Genomic DNA, 12,939 nt, shown 5'->3' on the forward strand with positions numbered 1-12,939 from the left:
ATCCACCAGGCCAAACCCTAACAGTGCTCACAACGAAGTCCTGCTTTCCCACTGTGTCCTGCCCTGGGCACTAGCTTCCTGGAAGAGACCGATGCTGTCCACAAAACATCACATCAACAGCACCACAGAGGTCCGGGTGCCAGGGCAAAAAGACTAGAGGGAAATGTTCTGTTAGACCTACAAGATGGCCAGGAAATACCCTCACTGTCAGCCATTATTGCATACATATGTACTGAATACTCTGGAGCGTCACCGCAGGACTTGTTCAGCTGACACCCTAAGAGCTGTGAGCCTTGAACTGAAAAGCAACACTCAGAACCGAGGCTGCACCTTGCTGAACACAGGTGTTAATCTGTATAACTGCAGATATAATGGAGCACTGCGGGGGGACTATTTAACCCTATTGTTGCTGCACATGGAGAATGCCCAATGTCCAACCACACTCCCTGCAATCTCAGGATAGAGTGGAACACAACCCACTGGCCCTGCCCATATGCACGAAGGAAAATTCCTTCCTGACCTGCATGTTTGAAGCATTATAGATGAACAGCATATTCAAGGGGCAAGCACAACATTTTGACTCATGCAGGATGCCCAGCAAGTTTGGACTCCTTTGCAATCGTTGAGACAGCCGTGTTCTTATAATCCTCCAACTACTTTTCACTGTCTCTGGCGCAGCTAAGTGCAACGCCATGTGGAAGCTCCTGATTTGAGAGCAGCTTGACACATTGCAGGTTGGCAGAGCCAAGAAGAGAGCGGAGCTCAGCACATCTTCGCAGCAGCATTGCCTATGGCTGGGTACAGAGGGTGTGTGCAGGGCTTGCCAACAGCTAGCAGAGCTGATGGCAGAGTAAGGGGACCTACAAATGAAGGAACAATTGAGCATTCCTGACACAGACACTCAATCCCTAATTGCTACCTTGGAAAGGGAAAGACCCTTTGCTGCAGTGTTCAGATGGGAGCAAGGGGAGTTTAGAAGCAGTAACACCAAACAAGCAAGTGTGTTTTCTGTTAACAAGGCTTGAGATGCTAAAGTGCATTGTCATATGCTGAGCCTCAAGTGAACACCACACAGTGCTCCCTGCAGACAAAGCTGCTCTTAGGAGACAACCATTTAAGGTGTAATAAAGCAGGAATTCATGCGGCAATTCCAGGACAGGTAACTATTCTTAATGTGAGCGACCACACATCTGGCGATAAGACTGTACAGTCTCATAAAAGGGAGCACTCTCATCCCAATGAAACAGAGGCAGATGGGAAACATTATTTAGGCACGGGCAGCTCTAGACATTTTGTCGCCTCAAGCAGGGCGGCATGCCGCAGGGGGCGCTCTGCCGGTCTCCGGGAGGGCGGCAGGCAGCTCCAATGGACCTCCTGCATGCATGCCAAAGCTGCGGGACCAGCGGACCCTCCGCAGGCACGCCTGCGGGAGGTCCACCAGAGCCGCCTGCTGCCCTCCCGGAGATCGGCAGAGCGCCCCCCACGGCATGCCGCCCCAAGCACGTGCTTGGCATGCTGGAGCCTGGAGCCGCCCCTGCATTTAGGAACATGCGCTACCCCTGTAACATGGCATTAAACAGAAGACATCCCACATCCCATACTGTCCCCCTCCCTTTCATTTGCATCCCTAGTTAAAATACTGAAAATAGTTGTACTTACAGGGAGGTCTGTAAATGCTATACCTGTGGGGGGAAAAAATATTAGAATTAAAAAGACAAAGGATTTTTCTCCACGTGCGCCTCCAGACTTAACATGCTACGAAACATTACAACATTTCAGTAAATCTCAGCTCTGGCTCTGGACTTAGCGACCTGTCGATTAACAGAGTGTCCCCCTCTCCCCTCGACCCTGTGGCTTGGCAAAGATTCAGGTCGAAGGCCGGGTGTTCTCAGACACTCTTCCCCATCAGTTTTAGTGCAATAAGCTTCACAAAAGCAGCCCCTTTTTCCTTTGCTTCTTCCTCACATCACTGCAAGACTCCACTAAGAAGTCACTTAGCTTCAGTTCAAGACAGATTTTTGATTTGGAAGCTGTAGTGCTTCAATACTGCTGTGGTCTGGCCTGTGGCTACCTCTCCTTTCCAGCTGGAGCTGTGGAATTGAGTGTTAAACTCCCTGTACAATTCCCAGGGACTGGGCCTTGCACTAAGGCAGGGCTAGAGTCAGAAGCAGTTTCTCAGATATGCAGCAATGGAGAGGATGGTAGTGCTCCACATTTCTAGATTCCAAGGCCAGAAGGGACCATGATTATCTAGTCTGACCTCCTATATAACACAGGCCAGAGACCTTCCCCAACATAATTCCCAGAGCAGAACTTTAAAAAAAAACATCCATCTTGATTTAAAAATTGTCACAGATGGAGACTCCACCATGACTCTTAGTAAGTTGTTCCAATCATAGACTATCAGGGTTGGAAGAGGACTCAGGGGGTTATCAAGTCCCACCCCATGCTCAAAGCAGGACCAATCCCCAACTAAATAATCCCAGCGAGGGCTTTGTCTAGCCTGACCTTAAAAACCTCTAAGGAAAGAGATTCCACCACCTCCCTAGGGAACCCATTCCAGTGCTTCACCACCCTCCTAGTGAAAATGTTTTTCCTAATATCCAACCTAAACCTCCCCCACAGCAACTTAAGACCATTACTACTTGTTCTGTCATCTGCTACCACTGAGAACAGTCTAGATCCATCCTCTTTGGAACCCCCTTGCAGGTAGTTGAAAGCAGCTGTCAAATCCCCCCTCATTCTTCTCTTCTGCAGATTAAACAATCCCAGTTCCCTCAGTCTCTCCTCACGAGTAATGTGCTTCAGCCCCCTAATCACTTTTGTTGCCCTCCGCTGGACTCTTTCCAATTTTTCCACATCCTTCTTATAGTGGGGGGACCAAAACTGGACACAGTACTCCAGATGAGGCCTCACCAATGCTCAATAGAGGGGAATGATCACGTCCCTCGATCTGCTGGCAATGCCCCTACTTACACAGCCCAAAATGCCGTTAGCCTTCTTGGCAACAAGGGCACACCGTCGACTCTCATCCAGCTTCTTGTCCACTGTAACCCCTAGGTCCTTTTCTGCAGAACTGCTGCCTAGCCACTCAGTCTCTTGTCTGTAGCAGTGTATGGGATTCTTCCTTCCTAAGTGCAGGACTCTGCACTTGTCCTTGTTGAACCTCATATGATTTATTTTGGCCCAATCATCTAATTTGTCTAGGTCCCTCTGTATCCTATCCCCACCCTCTAGTGTATCTACCATGCCTCTCAGTTTAGTGTCATCTGCAAACTTGCCGAAGGTGCAGCCCACGCCATCCTCCAGATCATTAATGAAGATATTGAACAAAACCGGCCCCAAGACCGACCCTTGGTGCACTCCGCTTGATATCGACTGCCAACTAGACACGGAGCCTTTGATCACTACCCGTTGAGCCAGACAATCTAGCCAGCTTTCTATCGACCTTATAGTCCATTCATCCAGTCCATACTTTAGCTTGCCGGCAAGAATACTGTGGGAGACCGTATCAAAAGCTTTGCTAAAGTCAAGGAATAACACATCCACTGCTTTCCCCTCATCCACAGAGCCAGTTATCTCCTCACAGAAGGCAATGAGTTAGTCAGGCATGATTTGCCCTTGGTGAATCCATGCTGACTGTTCCTGATCACTTTCCTCTCCTCTAAGTGCTTCAGAATCGATTCCTTGGGGACCTGCTCCATGATTTTTCCAGGGACTGAAATGGTTAATTACTCTCCGTTAAAAATGTACATCTTATTTCTAGTCTGAATTTATCTAGCTTCAACTTCTAGCCACTGAATAGTGTTAGACTTTTCTCTGCTACACTGAAGAGCCCTTTACTGTTACCCATGCTAAGGCATGGATGAGAAGATTATTCAGCCACAGGTTCTGAACACCACCAAAAGCTCCAAGTCACCAAGTCAAGCTATCTGGGGAGCAGAACATGTAAAAGGCATTTCTAGATGCAGGAGGGCTGACAGGGTAACCACAACTCCCAGAGCAGAGAGCACAGCTGGGCTGGCTGGTGGGCATGAGGCATCTGTACTATATGTTCCTGAATCATGAGACATATGAACTACAGTATATACTCAATCATAAGCTGATTTGTTTATAAGCCGCCCCCCTCCAGCAGATGGATAAGTAAAAATGGAAAATTTTTATGACCCGTTCATTAGCTGACCCTATAATTCAGGGGTGAGCAAACTTTGGCTAACAGACCATCAGGATAAGCTGCTGGTGGGCAGGCATGGAGGTAAACCTAAGGCCTTGGCTACACTTGAGAGTTACAGTGCTGGTGGTGGCTTTACAGCGCTGTAACTCACTCCCTGTCCACACTGGCAAGGCACATACAGCGCTTTATCTCCCTGGCTACAGCGCTGCAGGTACTCCACCTCGACGAGAGGAATAAAGAGAACAGCTTGCAGCGCTGGGGTGCCAGTGTAAACAGTGATTAATCTTACTACGCTGTAACTGACCTCCGGAAGCTTCCCATAATGCTTTTAAGTAAAGATAACACTCTTTGTTTTGTTGTGAACTCAGGGCTCCTGGAGCTGCTTATCTAAAAAACAAACACAGCTACTGTTTGCTGTGAATGAGCTCCCTTTGGAACGTCCACAGCTAGTCAGGGAGCCTTCAGCGGCGTTTCTGCACATGGTCCCGTGGATTTGATAGCACGTCTGCGAGTGATCTGCTGGTCCCGCACCTTGTCGTACCCACCACCAAAACCGCAGGACCGGCAGACCTCCCACAGACACGCTGCCAAAGGCTGCCTGACTGCCATCCTCAGAGCGACCGGCAGCCCGCCCCCCACAGTTTGCCGCCCCAGGCATGCGCTTGCTGCTTTGATGCCTGGAGCTGCCCCCGCACGCTAGTGCTTAGACTTGAAGGACACAACAGCATCTGGGAGAACAGCTGGTTTCCACCTACCTGCCTGCACATGTAGCATGGGGGCAATGACAAAATGCATGGACACTTTTCCCCAATCACCACTAACAAAACTTCAGGAGTAAAACAATCCCTCCCAAGGCTATTCATTGCCGGATACCCCCCAGTCTATCTCCTGGGCTCTATAGCTGGAGTGCGTATGCCTCTCTGTGCTGTCAGCACCCAAGAGCTCCTTCACTCCTCACAGGAGCAGGCCCAGCCACCTCGGCTGCAATACCGCGTGCTAGACTGCATCTCAGACACAGAGTAGGAGTAGCATCAGCAGGCCCAAGGACTGTGGGTGTTACAGAGAGGAGATTCACATTGCTAAGATGACAGAGACCCAACTGCAAGTATAGAAGAGTGGATCAGCGTAGGCAAGAGATTGGGGTCATGACTACTGCAGGGATCACCACTAGCCTTTCTGCTGACTGATGGTAGATCAGATTGACAGACGTAAAGACAGGTGGGAAGGAGGTTTCTAGCACTGCTTTCTTAGGCTTAGACTATTAATTATTCCTGACATGCTAAACACTACATCGAGGCCTCCTTCCCAGGCATGGAATTGCAGTGCTCCCTAGGGATCAGATGAAACAAGTGTGCACTGATTCTTTTACATAGTCTGCTGCGTCTTGACCCCAGGTGTGGAAAAAACTCCACCCTGCAGTGAAATACATGAGTGCATGGCAAGGTAAGGTGTAAATCTACAGCCACTAGCTGGCCACATGGACCCTGCTACAGTGCACTAAAATGTCTGCTCTGTGCACTGATCTGCCCCCATTTGTAACAGGAGTAAAGCAAAGTGCACTATAGACCTTTCAGCGCATGGTAGATTTACACCCCAGTTTGCTGCCCATACAGTCAGACTCCGCTGGAGACAATTCATTCTCCATCTCTACTTTTAATACAGAATTGTGATACAGAGCACACTTTCTCCAGCAATTTTAAAAAGTGCACTATTGGAAGCAACATAGATTCATGATTAAATGGGTTGAGAAAGTCTTGGATCGTGACCAGCTAAACAGCTTATAGGGCCATGAGGTTATTTAACCTACCACATAGTTTGGAGCTACTTTCCAGTAGGCAACCTCATCCCAAGGCAACAAAACTATGGCTCAATATGCTAAATACACTGGAATAAAAAGTTGGGGGAAATTTTCAAAGGATTTCCCCCTCCTGCTCATTTGTCTGGTCTCCCCATCTACCCTTCTGCATTGCTCTCCCCACCATCTCCCCACTCAGAGATCCTTCTCCAATCGAACTGCTTTCTGTGGGGTTCCCGTCCACCACATTGGTTAAGTTTCAGATTTTGTTTGGCCAGCTGGGTGAGAGCTTGTTCCGACCCTTACGACAAAAGGAAATTAACCTGCTGATCTAGCCACCACGGCAGCAGGAGGGGTTCTGCAGCCCAGCTCCGTAGCAGGCATCCTTCAGGCTTCTGTGGGTGGAGTGCAGCTCTCCCCCTGGGCGCCTGCAGCCATCCCATTTGCAGTGCAGGGAGCCAGCTGCCCCAGGAAACAAGGTGAGCACAGAGGAGGAAATTTACAGTCCCTGCACTTAAACCAAGAGCCCTTCTCCTCTTTGAAGCAGGGTTGCATCACAGCCACTCTTCTCTAGCGGTAGCCAGATCTCTGCTCAGATTCTGCTACAACACAGGACATAGCTCAGGTTTCCCAACAGAAAAGGGTATTATGTTCCACGTCCTGAACAAGGAAATACTAACCCCAGTGTAACTATGGAAGATGCTACTTCAGCAGCATTCCATTTTATAATCTCAGTAAAACTCTCTGGACCACGCTGCAGTACAGACTAGTGCACATGTGTGGGAGGTGGTGGGAACCTGTCAGTCAGTTTTATTGTTTCAAACAGCCAGAAAACTGCTTAAACAGAGCCCAGTTATAGTCCAGACACCACAAGGTCATTAGTAGAAAGTAAAAAGAGATAACAGCTCCTTAACTCTTCAGCTGGATAAAAAACAACTCTACTCCGCCTCCCTGCAGCAATTCAAGCGCCTGGAGATAGCAGCAAAGCCAGTTTTAGGAAGGCGGTGGTGACTCAAGACTGGACAGCTTAGGAAGAGAATGCAAAGTGTCTCTCCCGTAAGTCAGTGGTTCACATCCAAGCCAGGGTAGTACTGGCCAAGTCATTAACATCTGATAACTGTTCAGGGGTCTGGATACAATATGTGCATGTGTCAGCGCAGCTCCAAGTGAACAGTTCTGATATCACAAACGCCACCGTGACAATCTCAGCAGGGATCCCAAGGACTGAACTGGGCAGAGACTGAGATATCCCCCTTGCCAGCAGAGAGAGTCTCTTCTGGTCAGAAGGAGAGTTCACTGGCACATAGGCACAAAGCACACTTCCTCTGCATAACACCACCTTTCACCAGCATTGACCCAGTCGTTTCTCTTTCAGGGATGCTGCCCTCCCATGACAAAGCCAGCACTTCCAACACAGGCTAATATAACATTTAGCTATGATGTGGCTTGCTGCAGGGTGTAATGGAAAGTCAAGCAGTCATTACATTAGGGGACAGAACCACTTCGCCAATGATCAAATAAAACGGTGGCTATGAGAAAGCAGAATTTCATTAAACTTCAACAGGAGGAAACCTCTCTCAGATAAAGAACTAGCCCTCATTTTTGCAGGCCATGAAAAAATCCTCCAAACAAGGTAGGGGAGGTAATCTCTTTATAGACTCAGACTCATAGACCTTAAGGTCAGAAGGGATCATTATGATCATCTAGTCTGACCTCCTGCACAATGCCGGACACAGAATCTCATCCATCCACTTCTATAACAAACCCCTAACCTATGTCTGAGTTATTGAAGTCCTTAAATTGTGGTTTGAAGACCTCAAGCTGCAGAGAATCCTCCAGCAAGTGCCCCATGCTGCAGAGGAAGGCGAAAAAATTCCAGGGCCTCTGCCAATTTGCCCTGGAGGAAAATTGCTTCCTGACCCCAAATATGGCAATCAGTTAAACCCTGAGCATGTGGGTAAGACTCATCAGCCAGCACCCAGGAAAGAATTCGCTGTAGTAACTCAGATCCCAACCTAACATCTCATCACAGACCACCGGGCATACTCATCTGCTGATAATCAAAGATCCATTGCCAAATTAATTGCCAAAATTAGGTTATCCCATCAAAGCATCCCCTCCATAAATTCATCAAGTTTAGTCTTAAAGCCAGATGTGTCTTTTGCCCCCACTACTCCCCTTGGAAGGCTGTTCCAGAACTTCACTCCTCTAATGGTTAGAAACCCTGGTCTAATTTCAAGTCTAAACTTCCTAGTGTCCAGTTTATACCCATTTGTTCTTGTGTCCACATTGGTATTAAGTTTAAATAATTCCTCTCCCTCCCTAATATTAATCCCTCTGATATATTTATAAAGAGCAAGCATATCCCTCCTCAACCTTCTTTTGGTTAGGCTGAACAAGCCAAGCTCTTTGAGTCTCCTTTCATAAGACAGGTTTTCCATTCCTCGGATCATCCTAGTAGCCCATCTCTGAATCTGTTCCAGTTTGAATTCATCCTTAAACGTGGGAGACCAGAACTGCACACAGTATTCCAGATGAGGTCTCAGCAGTGCCTTGTATAACGGTACTAACACCTCCTTATCTTTGCTGGAAATACCTCGCCTGATGCATCCTAAAACTGCATTAGCTTTTTTAACGGCCATATCACATTGGCGGCTCAGTCATCCTGTGATCAACCAATACTCCAAGGTCCTTCTCCTCCTCTGTTACTTCCAACTGATGCCTCCCCATCTTATAACAATAGTTCTTGTTATTAATCCCTAAATGGGTGACCTTGCACTTTTCACTATTAAATTTCATCCTATTACTATTACTCCAGTTTACAAGGTCATCCACATCTTCCTGTATGATATCCCGTTCCTTCTCTGTGTTATCAATACCTCCCAGCTTTGTGTCATCCTCAAACTTTATTAGCACATTCCCACTTTTTGTGCCAAGGTCAGCAATAAAAAGGATAAATAAGATTGGTCCCATAACTGATCCCTGAGGAACTCCACTAGTAACCTCCTGCCAGCTTGACAGTTCACCTTTCAGTACGACCCATTGTAGTCTCCCTTTTAACCAGTTCCTTATCCACCTTTCTATTTTCATATTGATCCCCATCTTTTCCAATTTAACTAATAATTCCCCATGTGGAACTGTATCAGATGCCTTACTGAAATCGAGGTAAATTAGATCCACTGCATTTCCTTTGTCTAAAAAATCTGTTACCTTCTCAAAGAAGGAGATCAGGTTGGTTTGGCACGATCTACCTTTTGTAAAACCATGTTGTATTTTGTCCCAATTAACATTGACCTCAATGTCCTTAACTACTTTCTCCTTCAAAAATTTTTCCAATACTTTACATACTACAGATGTCAAACTAACAGGCCTATAGTTACTCGGATCACTGTTTTTCCCTCTCTTAAAAATAGGAACTATGTTAGCAATTCTCCAGTCGTACGGTACAACCCCTGAGTTTACCAATTCATTAAAAATTCTTGCTAATGGGCTTGCAATTTCATGTGCCAGTTCCTTTAATATTCTTGGATGAAGATTATCTGGGCCCCCTGATTTTGTCCCATTAAGCTGTTCGAGTTTGGCTTCTACCTCGGATGTGGTAATATCTACCTCCATAGCCTCATTCTCATTTGTCATTCTTCCATTATCCCTAAGCTCCTCATTAGCCTTATTAAAGACTGATGTAAAGTATTTATTTAGATATTGGGCCATGCCTAGATTATCCTTAACCTCCACTCCATCCTCAGTGTTTAGCTGTCCCACTTCTTCTTTCTTTGTTTTCTTCTTATTTATACGGCTATAGAACCTTTTACTATTGGTTTTAATTCCCTTTGCAAGATCCAACTCTACATGACTTTTAGCCTCTCTCACTTCATCCCTACATGTTCTGACCTCAGTAAGGTAGCATTCCTTGCTAATCCCACCCATATTTGCCTCCTTGTAGGCTTTCTGCTTTTTCTTAATCACTTCTCTGAGATGCTTGCTCATCCAGCTTGGTCTACAACTCCTGTCTATGATTGTTTTCCCCTTTCTTGGGATGCAGGCCTCTTGATCGTTTCTGCAACTTAGACTTGAAGTAATTCCATGCTTTCTCAGCCTTTAGATCCACAAGTTCTTCAGTCCAATCCACTTCTCTAACGAATTTCCTTAATTCTTTAAAGTTAGCCCTTTTGAAATAAAAAACCCTAGTCCCAGATCTATTTTTGTTTATCCTTTCATCTAGTTTGAACTGAATTGGCTCATGATCACTCGAACCAAGGCTGTCCCCTACAATCATTTCTTCTATGAGGTCCTCACTACTCACCAAAACCAAATCTAAAATGGCATCCCCTCTTGTTGGTTCTTCAACTACTTGGTGAAGAAATCCAATAGCTATCACATCCAGAAAAATCTGAGCACTATTATTGTTACTAGCACCTGTCCTCCAGTCTATATCTGGGAAGTTAAGTCTCCCATGATCACACAATTCCCATTAGCGTTTACTTCCTTAAAAATATTAAAGAGGTCTCTGTCCATATCCAAATCAGATCCCGGTGGTCTGTAGCACACCCCAAGCACTATCTCAGGGGAGGCTCTAGTAGCTTTCTTTCCCAATGTGATTTTTATTGGACCAACTTTTGTTGGTGAGAGACATCAGCTTTGAAGCTTACACAGAGCTCTTCTGGTGGATTCCAGAGGGGTTGCAATCAGTAGGGAACACATGGATTCTGGAACCCACTGCAGCCTGAGAATGTGAATTGACAAATATACAGTTAAAAACTGTTGTACTTTTTTTATACTGGAAAACTATTTTAGCTAGATTCAACATTTCTCAGGTATCCATTAAAAACCTACGGAAGTATGTTCTGTGTAAAGACATGCAGTAGATTAGTGATGTATGTCACACCCAAGTCTCTCAAACATCACCTGACAGGAATAAACGAACTAATTCCTTTCTCTCATGGTGAGCGTGAGATTAGAGACAACTGTTCTTCTAAAGATAAATTTGGAAACACATATGTACAACACAGGAAAGGGCACTGAAGATTCAAAGCAGAAGACATCTGCTATCTGAGTCCATCCACAGGACTTCAGACAGTTCAATGAACAGGACTGTTCCTTTGACAAATAATTTTGAAGGAGTTATTTAAACACTGCTGCTTTGTCACTGCTTCGTGGTTTATTTTATCAGATGCTGAAAAGAATGTACTGATTTCTTTCCCTGTCCATTTAGACTGAAGAAAAGTGCAACAGGATATAATTTAGAGATGTTTATGGCCAAAATGTTACCGTCTTCCCTAATGTCTAAATATTAGGAACTTTTAAAAAGCCATTTTTAATAACGTAAATGCCAGGATTTCTGCCATCAGAAAGGTCTTCTGTTGATATTCTTCACTGCACAAAAGCTTATGATTTCTGCAAATTACTTCTGGAATGCAGAAAAAATGGAGCATCACTGCTTTCTAACCTGGATGCCAGGCAATTTGGGGCACAACTTAATGAAGTAACAAGGTAAATGAATTCCAGAGCACAAGGCAGAACTGCTGTGAAATTCACCTCAACCCTCCAAATGCTAGTCTGAGCAAGTGATGGCATAGTATTGACTTCTCTATTGTAACACAGGAAAGGGATCTGCAATCACAATTCCAGGAGTAGATCTTTAACCAAGTTGTGCGATCCAGTATGAACCCCTTCATGCTATGCTTACTCCGTGCATTGAATGAAGCAGCCCCTTTGCTTCAATGCACTTTAGAGGGTGATGGCCTCATACAGTGCTCCTTCACTTACCCAGAAGCTGTGCCTCTCAGCTGTCTGGCTAAAATGCAGAGCAGACCAGTTCAACACAGGATAGCCTCTCTGTGGGAACTAGATCCTGTCCTGGTGGAGAATGGACTGTATGATCAAACAGATCTTTTCTTACCACGATCACAACCATTATTAAACTCTGAAGTGCTCCAAAATGTGAAAAAAAACCCAACAACTAATGAGCTTCCAAGCATCAGAGATGCTAGCTAGCTATGCAACGTAGAAACACCTGTCCACATTCAAGAAGGAGCATTGGCTATCTAGGAAACATCCAGCAGGGACGCAGGAAGGAAAGCTAGTGAAAGCACTCTGCCACACATTTCTATATATGTCACTCTGAGGAGAATGCTACGGGGAAAAAAATAAAGCCGCGCACAAGCGACCAGGGAGCTTTGCGAACAGGGGCTGCTAACAGGGCGTTTTGCAAGGGAGTTCTCCAGGTGAAGGAGAAGCAAATACAGCGTGTGTGTGTGTGTGTGTGTGTGTGTGTGTGTGTGTGTGTGTGTGTGTGTGTGTGTGTGTGTGTGTGTGTGTGTGTGTGTGTGTGTGTGTGTGTGCGCGCGCGCGCCTTTCTTTCTTTAGGGATTACTTGCTGTGTGCTGAGCTTGTGTTGTCAGTCTGTTTGGTTGTTTGTTTGAAAGATCATGTGCTGTGGCTGGCAGTTGGAGGCTGTGAGCTTCAAAAGGAAGGTTTGAAAGCTAGAAGCCTCTGGTAACTGGCTGAGCCTTAATCAGTGGGCAGGGCATTCACACAGGCCAGGGCTTTATAAAGCAGCGCACAAGCGACCAGGGGCTGCTAACAGGCAGTTTCGCAAGGGAGTTTGGAAGGGGAGTGGGAAGGGAGTGGGGGTCCCTTGTCGGGTCTATCTGGGCCCCTTTATTCCCCTTAACCTATAAACCAAACTACATTCAAAACTTCTTGCTTTAAACAACCCATTCATTAACTAGGAGACAATGCAGGCAGAAGCCCCGCAGCAGAGTAGGGGTTATCCAGTTTATTGCACTGAGCGTAGCATGTATGATTACCTGCCTTGTGGGCGGGTGGCGTATGTGTGCTGTCGGTGCAAGGAGCTCCTGGCCCTCAGAGACCACATATGGACTTTGGAGACCAGGGTGGCGGAACTGGAGGAGCTAAGGGAGGCAGAGAGGTACGTTGATGAGGCTTTCTGGGACACTGTAGAATTGTC

General features: G+C 46.2%; 1 protein-coding gene across 3 annotated transcripts in view; it reads right to left on the bottom strand.

Annotated features, from left to right (window-relative positions):
- RANBP10 (RAN binding protein 10) overlaps positions 1–12,939 on the bottom strand; it is a 164,328-nt gene that overhangs the window by 26,706 nt on the left and 124,683 nt on the right. For all 3 annotated transcript variants that reach the window (XM_030581478.1, XM_030581477.1, XM_030581476.1), the window contains exon 5: positions 1,660–1,682. In XM_030581478.1, the coding sequence (XP_030437338.1) occupies positions 1,660–1,682 (23 nt within the window). The remainder of the gene's footprint in view (positions 1–1,659; positions 1,683–12,939) is intronic.

This window comes from Gopherus evgoodei, chromosome 12, assembly GCF_007399415.2.
Source record: "Gopherus evgoodei ecotype Sinaloan lineage chromosome 12, rGopEvg1_v1.p, whole genome shotgun sequence".
Lineage (NCBI taxonomy): Eukaryota > Metazoa > Chordata > Testudines > Testudinidae > Gopherus > Gopherus evgoodei.